Source organism: Pelmatolapia mariae, linkage group LG17, assembly GCF_036321145.2.
Source record: "Pelmatolapia mariae isolate MD_Pm_ZW linkage group LG17, Pm_UMD_F_2, whole genome shotgun sequence".
In the NCBI taxonomy this organism is placed as follows: domain Eukaryota; kingdom Metazoa; phylum Chordata; class Actinopteri; order Cichliformes; family Cichlidae; genus Pelmatolapia; species Pelmatolapia mariae.
The window spans coordinates 21855117-21873733 of NC_086242.1; the positions used below are offsets into that span (position 1 = coordinate 21855117).

An 18617-nucleotide genomic window follows, 5' to 3' on the forward strand; every position below is an offset into this window, starting at 1 on the left:
TTTTTTAATGTAATTTTTTATTCAGTTGTACACAAGTGTTAGCCAAACCTTATATTAAAAAAATAAAATAAAATTGAATAACCCATTAATCTCATTTTTAATTTTTTAGAGTATGTTAGGAAAACATTTAATGCAATTTTAACATTTGTACATTTGACTGTATTGTACCCCTTTAGCACTCAAAGCAAGCACTCCATTTAAGACAAATCTTTGTTTTAGTTCATTTATTTGACATCTTAAAGACATGAACTGCAGTCATTAAATCATTTGCATAAAACTTATAAAATAAAAAAATAATCAAAGCTTTTAACACGCAGCTTTAAAATAAAACATGGGTCATTAACATTCATTTAGCTGCAAAAACCCTGTTAGCTCAAACGTTTAGCAGATTTTGTAAACATAACTTAAAAAGAAAGGATTTAAAGAAAATGGGGCGTCCACCAGGGGGCAGCAGAGTTGCAAAAGTCTCCTTTCACCTGCATATGCTCAAACCTGTCCTATTATGAAAAGTAGGTTTTTGATTTAAAAGATTGTATCAGTTATCACTTATCAGGTTACTTTGGGTATAAATAACTTGCTGCAGACCCCACAGAGTGGAGGAGTTAAAGGGGCGTCATTGAAAAGGAGCCATACTCTCACAGGTCGACGAGGCCATCCTGTACGGACCCAAGCAGCACACGGAGGGACAAATATTGTTATTCTTACTTAAATGATTTGAAGCAGCAGCAGAGTTAAAGGTGGATGGCGTTTCATGGGTTTTTACACATAGTCCCTAGACCTTTTAATGGCACAGCAGAGCATCATGCTGAAGATCATCCCGAAGATCTGCAGAGTCACAGGACACAGGAATGTGGCATTAAGAAATAAACCACACTGTTTACAAAAGTGTCAAAGTTTCCATAATTGTGTATTTTGGTTATTTAAAATTTCACAATCTTGATAAGTTCATTTTAAGTATTTTCTATGATAAAAATGGACCAACCCTGAAAAAAAATAACTAATTCCACCTTCTTGAATGTAAATATTTAATATTTTTCTTGTTCTTCTATGAAAGAAAATTGTCCTTGGGGATTGATTTTTTGGTGGCATCAGGGCAGGCCAGTCAAATTTCAGGGGCCAAACCAAGTAGAATGTCTAGTTAGTGTGAAACTACCACATCGTTTGGTAGCTAGCCAACAAAAATCATAGCTAGTCATCATCAGACTTCATATTTAGCATTCTGTACTCATGACTGAGCCATAAACTCAGCAGTAAAGTGTTTATTGATGTCATATATGAAGTAAGTAGTAATGTCATTTTTCATAGATTTCTACACATATGAAAGTGTCTTTGCAACCACAGATGTTGCCCCTACTGGGGCCAGGTTTACAACATTTGTGAATTGGCTTTGTTTTTAATAAATAAATCATGAGCCAGACCCACTACTAGAACAATGAGACACTTGGCTTTTTCTAAACCAGCTGTCCTGACACATTTAAAAAAAAAGAAGAAGAAAAAACAACAACAACAAGGATTTCATTTATTACCACTTCTAGGCTTTGTGCCAATTTAACAACCATATGATAGCTTTACTTAAGGTTTCAGTACATGTGCATTAGTGGCAGACTCACCATAATGACTCCAATGCCGATGCCGACTCCACCAATGATGTGCAGCTTGTTGTTAAACACCTCGTCAATAGCAGCGGGACAGCTCTGCAGGAGGGAAGCAGGACAGTGAAGCAAAAACAGGTGTGAGCTCCACATCTTATTTTAAACCAAATGTCTGATGCAAATGTGAGCTTGATTTCTACAAAGCCAGAATACCCTAGAGAAAAATGTTAGCTGTAGCACTTTTTAGTACAAATCTCTTAGATCTTAAAATGTTTAAGTAAAAATTTACACGATGTGACATGAGAGGTCATCTCCCTTTTGTTGCAGTCTGCCTTACCTTGGTGACGAGGACCTCCAGCCCCTCTTGCTTGGGGCAGATATCTCTGGCAGCATCGATCACTGTTCCTGTTGGACCGCAGCAGTCGAGCTGCAGGGGGGGAAATAGCCCACACAGGTTAGGCAGTCATCTAAGAGAGCCATGTGTTCTGTTTCAAAATGAGGAAACAAGTTGCATAAAAGATGTCCAGGTGTGTGTTCTCACTCCAAAGTGGATGAGGCGGAGGGTCTCCTTCAGCGCTGGTTGTTTGGTGTCCTTGTAGTTGGCGTAAGTCTGTTTATAAAACTCTGTGATGTCCTCCACCACCTGAAGACACACGGACAAAGTCAACACACCTGTCAATCAACAAAGAATTTGTGCATGCATGCGAGAGACAGAAAGGGAGAGTTAGTTACCCGGTCGCTGTTGGAAAGACCCCAGATCCCGGCAGCCACTTCTGCAGCGAAGATGAGAAGCAGGAAGAAGAAGAACTAAACCGGAAAACAAGAAGAAGATTTGGAGTGTAGACATGATTTTATTTGGTGAGCAGGAATGTTATCAGTCCTGAAGGGAAACTCGGAGTGGGTTTTTACTTTTATCTGTCACTTTTGTCCAATGTTTCCTCAGCCAGTGATAAAAACCATAGATTTATGTGTGGTGAACATAACATCAACACTTTTAAGTTGTTGTGCACCAGCTCTGCTGTTCACCTTTTCTGTGCACAGAGCTCAAATAACAGATGACTAAGGAAGAGATGACCTGAAATGTAAGTTAAAACTAAAGCCATTTAATATTTAAAATGACGGCTCAGAGTAGATGTGATCACATCCACCAATTTCATATGACCATTTCAATCGCAGGACAAAAACATTTTGTAAAAACATAACAGCGAATCGCCACCAACAGTCACATCACACCGATGGAGCTGCAGCAGCCAACATGCTTGTGGTGACATTGAGGAGTCTTTCCTGGTGATCGGTGTGATTACAGCCCAAACATCTCTGAAATGTGCCGACTGAAAAATCTGAGCATGAATTCATGATTCACAGCAAAGTCACCAGTCTTTAATGTGGAGAAGTAAAACACAAAAGAAATCACTCACCAGTCCCAGCATGCAAGGCGACTCTTTGATGGCTCCGCAGCATCCCAGGAAGCCCACCACCATCATCAGAGCCCCCGCTGCGATCAGGATGTACACGCCTGCAACAAAACGTTCAGATGGTGGGTGATTAAAGTGGCATGGGCCAGAGGAAACAAGCATTCTGGGGTCACCTGTGCCTTTAAGTTCCCAAGGCCAGTTACAAACAAAGGAGACACGATTAAATTAAAACTTATGCACATGATCTCAACCTCAGTGATATCAGCACCACCTGGTTCAAAGTTACTGTTAGTCATTTCATTTTTTTTTTGTTTTGTTAAATGGGATGCGATTCACTCTTTGATGTTCAATTCAACAGTTTAACGTTAGAACTTGATGCTCCATTCTTAGGTTTGTTGTTGACACAGATTTTTAAAAAATTAAAGGATTAAGAACAGGTTCAGTTATCCACGTGACTGTTTAATGCGTATCTGAGCGAGTGTGTCTGTCTGTGCGTGTGTCTGTGGCCCCTCGCCATACCATACAAGCAGTGTTGGGGAGTAACGGAATACATGTACCGCCGTTACGTATTTAAAATACAAAATATGAGTAACTGTATTCCGTTACAGTTACCGTTTAAAAAGGTGGTATTCAGAATACAGTTACTTTGTTGAAATAAATGGATTACACGGCGGTATTTTCCTGTTTCATATTGTCACGGGTCAGGACTGTTTGGGTTTTGTTTGACAGCTATGTTCTGTTGTTCCAGGCGGCAGCGTTACGGTTGCCATGGTTACAGGGCGACGCGCTCTCTCTGCGACTGTGTGTTTCCTGGGTGAGAGAGCGCCTTTTTGTTGTTGTTGTTGTGCTAAGCTAATAGGCAGAATGCTACAGGCATAGCCCTAAAGAATGTAGCCTCATGGGCAGTGTAGTCCGTGCTGCAGGGAGAATGGACTGCCATACCCGTTATGTGTCTGTGAGCGCAAGGAGGGAGAAAAAGGAGAGTGGAAAAGTACGAGTTAACATCCAGCAGAAACGGGAGCTGGAAGCATGTAAATATAATAATAACCACTGCAGCCAAGAAGAGTGCCTGACGAGCCCAGTTGTAAGTAAGCTATTAAGACTCGACTGTACACCGTGTTCGTGTTTTCCTCCGAAACAATAAGTTCCGTTGGAGCAGCCTTTCAACGCCTCTCTCTGTCTCTCGCTAGCAAAGTTGACCCAGACAACAAAGTAAAGCTATTTTTCGGCTACGAGCCCGACATTCATGTAGTTGTAAACAGCATGATAATATATTAAGTAATCCAAAGTATTCAGAATACGTTACTCTCATTGAGTAACGTAACGGAATACGTTACAAAATACATTTTGGGGCATGTATTCTGTAATCTGTAGTGGAATACATTTTAAAAGTAACCTTCCCAACACTGCATACAAGGCATGACTTATCAACCAGTCGCACCCCGTACAGGTTGCGACCTTTCAACGGACTAACGTGTGTAAAAAGTGAGCAGTCTTGCACCTTAGATGAACAGAACCTTGTGGTTTCTAAATGTGTAATGGAAGATTATAGCGACGAGGCTGCTTCCTCCATCGTAGAAGCATAAAACCTAATAACGAGAAACATTTTATCAGCACACACACACACACACGCAAAATTATTGGTACCCTTCGGTCAATGAAAGAAAAACTCACAATGACTTTAATCTGACAAAAGTAATAATGAATAAAAATTCTATAAATGTTAACCAATGAAAGTCAGACATTTCTTTTCAACCATGCTTCAATAGAATTATTTAAAAAATAAATGCATGAAACAGGCCTGTACAAAAATGATGGTACCCACAAATTAATATTTTGTTGCACAAGCTTTTGAGGTAATCATTGCAATCACACGATTCCTGTAACTGTCAATGAGACTTCTGCACCACTCAGGAGGTATTATGGCCCACTCCTCATGAGCAAACTGCTCCAGTTGTTTCCGGTTTGAAGGGCGCCTTTTCCAGACAGCATGTTTCAGCTCCTTCCAAAGATGCTCAATAGGATTGAGGTCAGGGCTCATAGAAGGCCACTTTAAAATAGTCCAATGTTTACCTCTTAGACATTCTTGGGTGTTTTTAGCTGTGTGTTTTGGGTCATTGTCCTGTTGTAAGACCCATGACTGCGACTGAGACCAAGCTTTCTGACACTGGCCAGCACATTTCTCTCTATAATCCCTTGATAGTCTTGAGATTTCATTGTACCCTGCACAGATTCAAGACACCCTGTGCCAGATGCAGCAAAGCAGCCCCAGAACATAACAAAGCCTCCTCCATGTTTCACAGTTGGGACAGTGTTCTTTTCTAGACCACCAAATAGCTAAAACAGTAAATGAGAGCACGTACACGGATTCTGCAAAAAGGGCGTAAACACAGTATTGCGTCACATAAACATCGTCACAAATTCACGCTTAGTTTTGCTGTTTTGCTTCCACCACGATAAAAATCACACTTCATGCAGAGCTCGTTCTCTCTCTGTGTGTGTGTGTATACTTCAAGAACAGTTTCCCATCTAAAAATCTGTTTTCTGCATTATTCACTTGCTTATTACGCACAAGTCTACCGTTGTTTACAGCGCTGTCGACCGCTGTTTTTTCCTTTTACTTACTTCCGAAAAGAAAGCCTCATTTCTGCTGTTCAACAGGCTACTGAACAAATTTAAACTTTTTAAAATTATGCAAAATTGCAAAACACTTAGCTGTGTCTCTAATAAAACCTCTGTAACTTTGCTTCACTTCAGCAGCATCGGGTAATGTTCATATGTTGATTAATGACTTTCTTTCGTTTTTGATCTACTGCAGAATATTTTTAAGGTTATCTGCTATAAAATCCCAGGCCAGGAAAGTTGCCTTCATGTTTTTCTGTGTTTTATCCTCAGTTACTTTGACACAAAGGCATCTGCTGTGATGCTTACACTTTTGATAAAGTCTCAAGTGTCAGCTTTCTTTTTATAGATATAAAAATATGGAAATGTACTGATACGTGATCAGAATTTTAATATTTCTGACTGAGGCAAATCGAATCGAATCGATTTGGGACCTTGTGAATCGGAATCGAATCGATTCTAGAAATCAGTGACGATACCCAGCCCTAAACTGTAGTCACAGGAACATCTAGCTGCTTGGAGATGGTCTTATAGCCTTTACCTTTAACATGGTTGTCTATGATTTTCTTTTTAATCTCCTGAGACAACTCTTTCCTTCACTTTCTCTGGTCCATGTTGAGTGTGGTACACACCATGTCACCAAACAACACAGTGACTACCTGGAGTCCCACATATAGGCCCACTGACTGATTACAAGATTGTAGACACCTGTGATGCTGATTAGTTGACACACCTTGGATTAACATGTCCCTTTGGTCACATTTTCCAGGCCTGTTTCATGCATTTATTTATTTATTTTTAAATAATTCAGTTGAAGCATGGTTGAAAAGCAATATCTGACTTTCATCGGTTTTAATTTGGTTGGAATTTTTATTTATTATTACTTTTGTCAGATTAAAGTTATTTCTGTGACCATTGTGAGTTTTTCTTTCATTGACCAAAGGGTACCAACAATTTTGTCCACGTCTGTATATCTTAGCACAAATGACAATCTCAAAAGCATCAACTCTAACAGAACCCATGCTTTGTTTCTAATAAAGTGTCAGTGAGTGTACAGGTGCATGTGGAAGGCTGATTGGAAATCAGCCCTGATTTACCTGCTCATGCCTTTTAAAAATGTAAATGTACATCAGTGATTTGCATTCTGGCTCATAGAGCTGCTGCCGCTCTGATTTGAACAGACACGAAGGCCTGAGAGGCACCAGAAGCTGTTTTTAATGAGGAGTTATTTATCAAAAACACCTTCAGTCACGATCTGGTGAGTGGGAATCAGCTGCAGGGTGATTTAGAGCGGTGATTCGACACTTCAATGGTGACTTCATGAGGATGAATCATAAACAGGCTGTCGGATAACAACAACAGTGAGCGCATGAGCCACACACACAAATACTCCTCCGAAGCCGTTATTAAGATGTTTGTCATGTCAGGCCCGTCCTCCGTCTCCTCTCTGCCCACTTCTCTTATCAGTTTGATGGATGTGAAGCACAAAGACGGGAGGGTGGGACAGTTCCTCCGGGAATACAGAAGTCTGAGAACAAAGGAGTCCCTGTGCGCCTGGAAGAATGAGCGCTATGTGTGGAGGGATCTGCCGGGTTGGACGAGCCGCCTCGCTGTGGACCAACTTTGGCCTCAGCTGCCCTCCGAGTGTCCCGCCTCTCTGAGGTCAGGTTATATCCACGTCCAGAGCCCCACAGAGCTAAATGCAGCTGTAGTGCATTTAATTTGAAATTATGACTTCCTCCACAAATATAAAGATTTCATTCTAGAAACACAACACTGTGGTTGTTAATAAACAGGACGAAGCGGTTACTGGGGACTATTTTCAGCTGCAGATTATTCGGCACGGTTTTTGCTGGTTGGAGTGAAATGAGCAGTGTGAGACTTCACATTGATAGGACAGCATGATAAAACGAGCAGGCTCGTAATGTGCGTCAAAGCTACACTACAGACACGTCAGCTGTAATTACAACAACACCCACCACCACCATCACTACTATCACTCCGTGGCAGGTTCAAAGACCATGATAGTGGAGTAGGAGCTGATCATTTCCCCGTCTTTCTGTGCACTTTGAATCTTTGTATGTTCTTTTTGTTATTTTGTGGTTTATGGTTGTGAGATATCCAAAAATGTAAAAGTGAAGCTGCTGCGATTAAGATGCTTCACCTCTGCTCTATAAAGGGTTCTTGCCATCCTTAAGGTTATTCTCCTTCATGGTCTTTTGTTTCCATGTAAGTGTTTTGCATCCAGGGTTTAACCAGCAGAGGCCTTACCCGTAAAGAAGACGGAGGGCGACTCCTCCCCTTCGAACAGTCCTGCCGTCCTGGAGTCAAAACGCAGCCAGAGTCCCACAGCGAGCACGCCGGTTCCTGCCAGCTGCAAGACGAAAAACATGTTTACTGTCTCTGAAGGAGGTTTAATGTTCTCTCTGTGAGACAATATTCAAATACTAATGTCATTTTGCACATTTGCCCTCATTTACAGATATTTACAGATTCTCTGTGGTTTAAGCAAAAAAGATAAAAAACTAGCAACTGAGCCAAGAAAAGGACTGAAGTCAGAGAGAAACTGAGCCTCTACACTTCTATGCAACCACAAGGGTCGCCCCCTGTTGGGCATAAAAGCCCCCAATGCAGGTCTAAAGGCAGTTTGACGCAGACTTCATTTTTCATACCAGCAGAGGCTATGTCCATGTCTGTGGTCTGAATCTGCAGAAATGCTTCTAAAGCAGGCATTACAGCACGCGTGAACTTGTTCCTGATGTTTGGAAGAACACTGTGCTCACAACAAGGTAAGTTAACAGAGCCAGCAGCACCGGAGCACTTTTTCAAATTGTTATTGAGTTATTATCCACTCTTAAAATAATGAAGGCACATACAGCTCAAGTCTGTTGCATTAACAGACACTTTCATCAAATCCAACAACAGCTGTAGGCGCGGGTGGATAATTCTGGGGGTCTAAGACACAGGCAACACATCACCGGTTAGATACAGAGAGAAGAAGTGAAAAGCCCGAATGAGGCTGGATTTGAGAAGTATCACCTGACTGAAACCACAGGGTTCACCTGGACCTGCCTCACAGCACTCAACTGTCCTAACACTATACTTGCACGATGACTGTAGAAAAAAAATAAAGCACACAACAAAAGAACAAAGGAGAAGATGCTGCAGTGTACAGTACATCAGAGGCAACTTTATCCTAAACATCCGAGTTAACTCATAAGAAACAGACTATAACAGCACGATAATCTGAGACGTGCAGGAACAAGGAGAGTGTTTGATGTGAACATTATTTAGAGATTGGGGGTTAAACAGCATGCAGAGACATGAAGAGGTGGACACCCACACAGTGGCAGCTGATCGAGTATAAAGCATCCTACCTTAGACAATAACCAGATTAATCCTGCTTTACAGTGATTTACAACTGATGTTGTGTTTAAAAAAAAAAAAAAAACACAGAAAACTACTGAGACCATGAGCTCATCATCACTGAACTTATGGACCCATCACAGTCGTTTAGACAGGTGTTCGAAAACAGCTGCTCAGGGCAAAATGAAAGAACAACTGGCTTTTGTAAGGTATGATGATGTGACGCTTCACTGTTGCAAAACCATGTGCAGCTAGTATGGAATGCAATGGTTTCATGTTCAAATCAAAGTATGTTAGTGTGGATGAATAAGAATTCATTTCATTGAAGGTGAACATGAGGCTAACATTTGAGGAATGAAGTTCGACTTGCTGCCCGGCTTATTCTCCTGAATCCAGACCAACCCAATCACAGAGGAGCCATCCAGGAAACATGACTTCAGTACATGTGGAGCCTCTGCACAACGGAGACTTAGATATGAAGGCATCCACAGATAAATAAATGACAGCCATACTTTGTCTCAAACAGTAATTACCCACTACCATGACTCAGAATCACCTCACCAACCACAAAACAGTTTACATCAACTCTTTGTTGCCACCCAAATAACTCCCATAATGTCCTGCAGCATGACGCTGACGTCTGTTGTTGTGCAACAGGGAGTATATGAAGCACACAGCATGAAGCATTCAGGCCAAATGGCAACACTTTGCCCCAACATGTCCTCCGTCTGGTTCCTCCTACAGTCTGCTGACCATGATTCAGGTTTTTGGTTTTTTGGGGTGGGGGTGCTGTCTGTAAATCAAGGTCTTGAGTTCTCTCTTGAAAGTTTGACTAACTCAAATATAACTCCAAATACAATTCCAAAATATTTGGCAAATTAAAATTTTGAGATATCAACTCAAAATTTTAAATTACTTCTGTCTGACAATTCCACCCTGTTGGCCAGCTTTATTTTTCTAGCCAACGTTAGCTCACCAAGGCATACAAATAATATGACAACAAGCGTAGCAGCTAGCTTACCTTGTTTTCTAATGTCATTGGGAAAAATTCGCTTTCATTGTTAGTTTTGTATGCTAGCATTAGCTAATGTATCATCCTTTTATTGTTGTTAACCAGAATCCTTAACAAAGAAACACCTTAATATGGGCGTTAGAGGCAACAGAGGGTTAGAGTTAAATAATAATCTATTAAAATGTTTCAAATAGCAAATATTTAATTCATTAAAAAGTATTAGCTAACATGCTGAAGCACAGCTGTAAATACCCAACTGAGTTGGAGGATCATCACGCCATTGTTTTCTGTACAATACTAGACTTTCATTAAACCCACAGCACAAGCTGACTGGCTGTACTGTACTGTGAACACTGTAGTGCCAGGTTATCAAATAAATGCTCCAACAGATAAAACATGAAGATGAATACTCGTGGGCGAGGCCTGTAGTCAATTGCAAGCTAGAGCAGGCATGAACTCAGTTTAAGCCTTTACAGAAAAGTTTAATCTCCCTACAGAGACTAAAACAGCATCAGGCTGTAAACATGTAGGAGCATTAGAGGCATCAGCTGCATAATTCATACACCTCTAAAAGCAAACACCATTGCTTTCATTCACTTTTATTACACAACTGTGTGTTTCAGCAGGGTTTCTGGCTCCATGTCAGATTTACCTATAAGTCAGTCATCCAAACTGGGATGCACAGACCTGCCTGAAACATCATAAGGAGGGTCATTTTCTATTAACATGACAAATATAACATGCCTTGGGCTGCTCGACTTAGCCTGTGTGTGACCTCAATGTGAGTAAACTGAAAGTAGAAATCTTCTAGCAATCAGAGCCACACCTGTAACTGTCAGCATGTGACATCATCCCATCGCTGGTTTGTCAGCGTTAAGTCAGCCAGGCACACCTTATGATCATCATCAGTAAATCTTTCCAAACGTAGCCTCGAGCTTAAAGAATGCAGGATCAGTTTGCTTTATTTGCCTTGCAGTCATTGTTTGATCAAACCACTCGCTCTATAAAGAATTAAGTGAGGTTTAAGCCCCTGCATCTTTTACTAGTGTCACTCAGTCTTAATGCAACTTTCCACTTCTCATCTCTACACTGTGTTGCAATAAACAGGGCTAGAATAGCAGGAGTCCATGTTAACATGAAAATAGAGCATTTTAAAATATCCGTCATGGACAGCAGAAGTCAGAAATGACCCCAACATGTCATGAAAGTAAAGTACTACATCTTACCTGCTACTGTTTGAATGCAAGTATTAGTTAATCTATAATGGATAACTTTCCACTCATTCTTCATTTAATCATCCATATTTAATTATATATAGTATATTGTCCAGACTAGTCAGCAGATAGTCAAATGAATCTCTCCACAGATCAATAGATTTAAATTCCAGTATCTGTATATGAATATTGAGACATTATCAATGCGCTATTAACTGCAGTTCCTCTTGTCCACTTGAGGCTCCATGAGTGAGTCGATCCCTGTCTACACTCAGGTTAAAACATCACGCTTTACTTTAAAAAAGCAAAAATGTTTACAGTCAGCTATGAAAACTATTTTAGTCTCTGTGGGTAGTTTCAGCTTTCATAACTGCAGGTGGTAACTTTATCACAAACCATGAGCCTCCTAGACACTAATCTGAGGGAGTAAACTCGATTTTCAGCCAAGTTTAGAGGAACGATCTTACAAATCATACGGCTTCATATAGGGCACGCACAGTCCACTTCAGTTTCAGTTTCAGTAAATTAAAGTGAAGATCGCTGGTTATGAACAATAGCAGAGTTCAAACATAGTGAGAAGCCTTCTCACATCACACTCACGCTCATCTAGTGCACCATTACCAACATTTTCAGAATATTTAACATGAATTAACCCAAATAAACATTTTTTGTCATTAATTTGTAACAATAAAAAACACTTTGTTAAAAAAATAAATTAAAAAAAAGATATAGAAAAAAGAAAAAGGAAGTCTGGCATTCTGAATGCTGGGGATGTTGGTATTAGTGAACCACAAACACTCTAGGGACTCGAGTGTTGTGTGTGGAGGAGATGAAAACAGCATTTTCCCCTGAGGTTCATGTTGGCTCTCATTAACCACAGAGCTGCTCTGCAGCACTATTAGCCATGCAGAAACAACAATAACCATGATGAGGTTAGTGTTTGGGAGTTCTGGCGATGCACAGGCTGGTGCCACCTAACAGCGAATCAAAACAGTAGAATTTCTCCCATGTTTTGGAAAATAAAACTGCAGTTTTTGTGAATGGAGTCTGGTGAAGTGTAACTGCTTGTGAGGACAGGTGAAGCAATACTGATTCCAGGTGTGATAAAAAAGTAGTGGTGCTGTTGAACCTACAGCTCTTCACACTATCGGAAACTTCTTCAGGTTAATAATCAGAAACACTCGAGGCCGACTCAAAGTAAAATCAGTCTAATCTCACGTTTGTGTTTGGAGGAGGGGGCCGTGCCTCAGATCACGCTGTCGCCTCATTTGTCGAGTCAGAGCTGATTTTGGTGTCATTACACACTAAAGCCATGGACACATACCGTCAAAACAGCGATTAGGCTCAGAGCAGCTGTTTGTGCTCTCTACTGTGAGGTAACAAGAGCAACGACAGCAGGCAGCGTGGATGCAGAGGACTCAAACACTCACAGATAAAAATCTTCCACATATCACAGTAGCATCCTTTATGGGGCAATAGACGAACTTAAATTAGAGGGCAGGGTGGTCCACCAATGAGATGGAGTCCTACAGGGCAAAAGACCATTTAACAGCCGGAGGTGACGCACTGCAGAGACACAGCTACACATTGTCCAGTCCCCTGGAAGTTTATCACTCACTCCAGTCCTCTCATCAGTGCTGGCATAAATTTCTGACAGATGCACAAAGTAAAATAATGACCTGACATCCTAGCAGCGCAGCTTCAGCACACCTGAGTCATATGCAAATCATTTCTTTTTTTAATATATACTTAGTAGGTCAGACCTACACCTCGGGTTTTACCTCATGTCTAACCTGTTTTTATTTGCATTTATCAAAACCATTTAAAAAGCATTCCAGTTGAACTGCACTAGTTGAAGCTGCTGTTAGCGTCCCTGTATATTTTCCCCCTCGTGGTCCACACCCCACAGTTTGAGAACTGTTTCTTTGCAAGCAGTTTCTTTGCAGATTTAATGCCATTTATTCACAGTCTGTTTAAAATCTGTGATTTTTAGACTTGATTCTGTAATTTCACAATAAATACATACATTTAAAAAAATCCCTCATCCTGGAGATTAATCAGGAGGCTTGGGGATCATTCACTCTCTCACCTGTATGTGTGTGAGTGTGACATCACCTTAACATAAAAGTGGCTCAAAGCTACCCGGCCGGTTCTCTTTGTTCTGTCCTGCATGCTGCATGCACTGCACCAAACCACCAAGTCAGGCTGTAATTTCATGCTGCCCTACAGTCACTGCAGTTCTTGAGCAAATTAGCCACTCGTTTATCTTGCTCTTTCATTTTGAGTCGCTCTGCACATGTTTTCCAAGCATGTCCATCTGTCTGCAGTCAAAGAAATGACATTCTTCGGTCTCCTGCCCATCCTCGTTCCTTCGCGTTAAACTGCATTAACTTTTGAATCAGTTTTAGCAATTATGTCAAAACTCAGATGTGCTGTGTCATTCCATGTCAGTTCCACCTGACCATAAAGGGGAACATTTTTAGGAAATGTTCCCCCTCTAGAAAATTCCTTAAGCTCCTGCAACAGTGAGTCATCCATCCGTCTGACCACAATTCACAAGCCCCCCCCATCCTGATTACAGAGATTAGTGTGGGACATAAAATAAAGACTGGAAGCGAATTAAAAGCAAAGATTTGTGAGCTGAAACTCCCCAGAAGGAAGTGCTGCGTGGGTTTGCGTGAGGCCACTTTGATTCTTTCAAAAAGTCTCGACGACAAAAGCACGAATGATGGTTTTAGAGGTTTGAAGCTCCCAAAACATCAAAAATAGTCAAATTATTAAAGATTTTGTGGCTCCAGCCAAACATAAAATCTGCCTGTGTTTTAGATTGTGAGTCTTTCCTGAAATCTGATCCAGTCACAGAAACCATCAAACAATCAAACAAAGCAGCATAATCCAAAGCCAACCAAACCAAACCAGGCTACGTACCCAGAAGAGAAAGTTGAAGATAAACACCAGGTACTTGATGCACTGTTGTCCCTTCATGGTGCTCAGATCTGTTTATGTCTTCTTACGCAGAAAAATGGAAGAAAAAGCGTCCTGAGTGTCACACAGTGAGGAGGAGAAGGAGAACGAAGAGAGGTGACAGAGAGAGGCAGCTTTTGTTGTGAGCCACACCCTGCTGAGCACTCACCTGGCTGAGGGAGGAGCTAGAGGGGGAGTGGATGTGTGCTGCATAATCCAGCTTGTCTAACGCAGGTGAAGGCATTTAACACCTCTTGACTTTTCTAAATACTCGGGAAAGGTGCCTTAGTGCTTCTTGTATTACCTCCTTTAACACTTCCTTTATGAAACAAGATGTCAACTCCTAACTCACTGTGGACCACCATTAATAAAAACCTCCACATACCTCACATGTGGCTCATAAATGTTAATCGACACTGTGTTTCCCAGTTTGATTGGCTGCTAGACTCGGGGCTGAGAGAAAATCTGCTTCCTGTGTGAAGAACAAAGATTTATATCAAATGATTCAGTTTAAAGTTTGATTATCTTTCATTTATGTGGCTTCAATAACAGCCTTTAAATCAAAGTGGCCACACCACTAATGTCAGTTTCCATGGGGATGAATTATGAATAAATTCACCCACAGTACAATTCATAGAAAGGTTTAAATCATCCATAGAGAGCACAGAGGCTGTAAACATGTTTATTTCTGCTTTTTTTAGGTGACATCATGCACATACTGTTCAAGAGCAGTCTGCCAATTTGGACGTGATACAACCGCCAGTTGCTAGGGAAAAAATGTGGCAGTAGTTCCTGGAGGTTTCTGCCTCTCACTGAGGGAAATCAGCTCTAAAGAAGCTGCTGCACCAAAAACCTCCTTCTGGTTTTTTTGGTTGTCTGCAGTTTGTCTGCAAATACTCTAAACTGCTAAAGCAGTTAAAGCAGTAAAGGTTGGAAAATGGGAAATGGACAAGGTTCGCCTTCAAAGTAAAAGCTGTGTCTGAGCGCTGCAGCCAATGTGTTACAAAGGGGACAACTTTTAATTTGAAGGGAAATCTTTTTTTCACTGTCTCACTACAGCTCAGAGAGTAGCTGGAGAGGAAATCTACATGCAAACTTCCAAAGCAACCACAAGGTTTTTGGCAACAGGTTGGGGAATACTTAATTTTCCCTAGCAACACGTGGCTGCCAGGGTGGTTGTCACTGACTGGTCTCTAGGTCTGTGTGACCGAAGCTTTAACAATCACATTCCCAGCAACCACTGGTCAAGGAACCCAGTTTCCCCTCATGACACGTGGTCTCTAAGTCCGTTTGACTCAAAGTGTCCAAGTTAACATCAAGTGTCTGCAAAGCCTCATTAAAGTTATCCCTATATCATAGGGTGACCACATTTTGATTTCCAAAAAAGAGGACACTTGCGCCAGTCATAAAGAACTTTAATAATACAGTTTGCTTAAAGAAAACTTTAACATATTTAAACTATGCCTTCTCTGTGCGGTTAATGAATGGTGAAATAAAAATATGTCATATAAGCTTTTAGAAGTCAGCAAGTGACTTCTAAAAAAAGAGAACAGTTGGTCACCCTACTATATCATCACAATAATGTTGGTGACGCTGCACCTAACCAATCACATTGTCTCAGCGTTCAGTTAGAATTAGCCCAGAATTTGGCTTATGCTATTAAAAACTATCTCTAGCAAACCAACATGAGTAACAACAATTTAGCTAACAGCAAACCTAACTTGATAATATATTTATTATATTATATAAATCAATAAAGGAAACACTTGAAATGCTTAGCGTTTGTTTCAGAAGAGGTTTATGTAAACAAAGGCACTTCTTTTTCTCATCCCTCACATTTCAAAGCTATAATATCACAGCAGTTTAATCACGTTATTGCAATGCAGGAATAATACCAACATGGGGATCTCAGATAAGTTGGGCAGTTTAATACTGGAGTCTGTGGAAACTGCCTCACTCTATAGTGCCTCCAGTGGATGCTAGAGGACTGCAGTTTCTGGGACTTGCTTAGCCGTAACTGATTCTAATTGGAATAAAGCATTTTAAAAGTATGCTCTTTGATTGAGAAGAAACAAAGAGAAACAAACATGTTGAGTGCTGTTTTTAAGATAAAAACTCTTCCAGTTTATCCTCTGTGCTGCACAGCTGGACTCATGCTGCCCGTTTTACCTCCATACTCCTGCGTTTGGCTTTAAAAACAGATAAAAAAAGACGAGCTGTTTCAGAGGAATCACAAACAAAAACTCCACAGGTGTATCCTCACACCTCTTGGGAGACTCATTGTTTGCTGCAGTAACTCAACGCTGCATCGGCTCCCAGTGGACCCAGTGAAACCAACAACGCCGGCTTTGTTTCCGGCCTCCGTTATCTCTCCCTGCCTGTCTTTTGTTCGTCACTCTCGCTCTCTCTAAGGATGTCTTTAGTGATAAGCTGCTGTTGTTTGTTGAGCTCAAACTCTGATGGCTTGACTGAACTCGATCATTTATCAGAGAAAGTGAGTGAGCAGCTCAACATAAATGAGTGAAAAAACTGGTACAAATAATTTAATCCTTAAAAAGATTTGTTCTGCTCATTTTCAGCTCCATGTTTTTATTTGTAGACTCCATCAGAGGAGCTTTGGATGATTCACATTTCAAAATAATCCCCATCTGTCCTGTGTGCTGAATGATATGAAGCTTATCAACAATAGCTTACCAGAGTCAATAAGGAAGCACTTAATATTCCACTTTAATGTCCCATATGGAACAAATCAGACGTTTGATTCCCTTTAACTCAGTTCATATAGTCCAGGGTGTACCCTGCTTTTCAGACCCTGAGATGGATAGCTAGATTAGAAGATGGTTGATCGATGGTTGATTTATTTCAGATTTTTAGCCTTTTCTTTTTTCATTTTCAATATGAGTTTGTAGTGTAGCAGGTGGTAGTAAAAATACTTTTTATAAAACGATAAGATTTGTGAGAGTTTTTTCATTTTAATAATAAAAAATAAGTTATTTCTTTGAACTGATGAATGAATTTAAAATGTACATCAGGACTTTTAACATGTAAAGGAGTGTTTTACATTCCTGAGGTGGAGGTGTGGACCCGAGGCTGGCCCTTTGACTTCTGCCCTGAGAAATCATTCAGACTTTTAAGGAGTCATCCTTCAGACTGCCTTAAGCTTCCTCGCTGCACAGGACACCTGAGTAGGAGGTGAAAGCGCAGATTGTTTTTTTTTTTTTTGATTACGCAACCGCTCTGTCTTTGAATGACGTGTTAGGCTCATCTACGCCCCCTACTGGATTTCTGAACTACTGCAAAACCAACAAAACTTTAAAGTCACCAGAAATGAACACCATCAACTAGCAGGCCGTTTATTACTCTGAGGAGCACCGAAGCTGTTCCGGTGGTTTGTCATGTCTCTGCACTTTATTGACGCTTTCCGTGGGTTTTTCCTTTAATTTGTCAGCTGTCTACAGCTGCTGCAACAGGATCCCAGAATGTCAGAAACAAGAAAACAGAAAAATGCGAAGTGCGATTTTAGTGGATAGTTACACAAACACAAAATTAATATTATCAGCTTCATATAAAAGAGCACACACAAACCGGAACGACTTTAAACAAAACACACTAGTGTTCAAAATGCCATAGGCTAAATCAAAACAAGACGCTCCTCGGTTCGTCTCTGTTAAACACAAATCACATCACACAAAAATACATTTTCATCTTTCCAGGCTCAAATTTGAGAGATGAAGACTTATTTCTGTGCGCAAATGAATAAACACGGGCGGCTGGAGCTTTCAATATTTCATCCCGCGTGTTTAAACTTACCCAGAAGACGAAGTTGAAGATGAAGAGCGCGTACTTTACGCACAGCTCCCAGCTAGTTAGAGCCGTCATCCCTGCGGAGTGTTCAGCCGTGTTCGGACTAATTCAGTCTTGAAATTATCTCCTATTTATCGCTCAGTGATGTTCGTGGTTCCTGCTGTCGACCTGTCGCCGTTTGCTCGGCTCTGCTCGGCTCAGTTCGGACAGCCTCCGATCAGATCAGCTGCTGCTGGGAGGAAACAGACCATCGACTGCTCGACACCCACACACAGAGAGAGATCTCTGTCCGTCTTTGTCTTTTGTTTGGACTTTTGTTCATCACAGGACCGAACATCAAACTTCTGAATAAAACAATTCTCCAGATTTATTAAAAACGAAACCACAAGTCTGACAAAAATCCCGTTTCCGTCAAATCTACAGAGAACAGCCTCAGAAACTGAAATAAATACCACAGTCAGAAATAAACACTGTGTTCTCTCATATTTATTAAAACCGTGAATCAAAATCAGAGTTCAAACATTCAAATGTTTGACTGTAAGCCGTGTGAGTCTGTTTACACTTGTCTTTCGAAAAGCAACTCTGGGGTGTCTGTTAATGCTGCAACTGTAAAAATTTACATTTCTGA

The 18617-nt window shown here is 40.8% G+C and overlaps 1 protein-coding gene across 1 annotated transcript; it reads right to left on the reverse strand.

Annotated features, from left to right (window-relative positions):
• Positions 1-209: 209 nt before the first annotated feature.
• On the reverse strand, positions 210-18252 carry LOC134615688 (CD9 antigen-like). Its single transcript, XM_063460273.1, has 8 exons — positions 17996-18252; positions 7901-8003; positions 3011-3108; positions 2325-2399; positions 2134-2235; positions 1930-2019; positions 1611-1694; positions 210-825 (listed from the first exon to the last, which is right to left on the reverse strand). The coding sequence occupies exons 1-8, from the start codon at positions 18062-18064 to the stop codon at positions 760-762; spliced, it is 687 nt and encodes a 228-aa protein (XP_063316343.1). The 5' UTR covers positions 18065-18252; the 3' UTR covers positions 210-759.
• Between the last annotated feature and the right edge of the window lie 365 nt (positions 18253-18617).

What these genes read in the sequence shown, in the direction of transcription:
- LOC134615688 (XM_063460273.1), bottom strand. Translation starts at nt 18,064, where the DNA reads ATGACGGCTCTAACTAGCTGGGAGCTGTGCGTAAAGTACGCGCTCTTC. An exon ending in TCCGCCTCATCCACTTTGGA is followed by an intron (nt 2,020 to 2,133) that starts GTGAGAACACAC and finishes CCCCCCCTGCAG; the next exon opens with CTCGACTGCTGCGGTCCAAC. An exon ending in TCGGCATTGGAGTCATTATG is followed by an intron (nt 826 to 1,610) that starts GTGAGTCTGCCA and finishes GTGACTCTGCAG; the next exon opens with ATCTTCGGGATGATCTTCAG.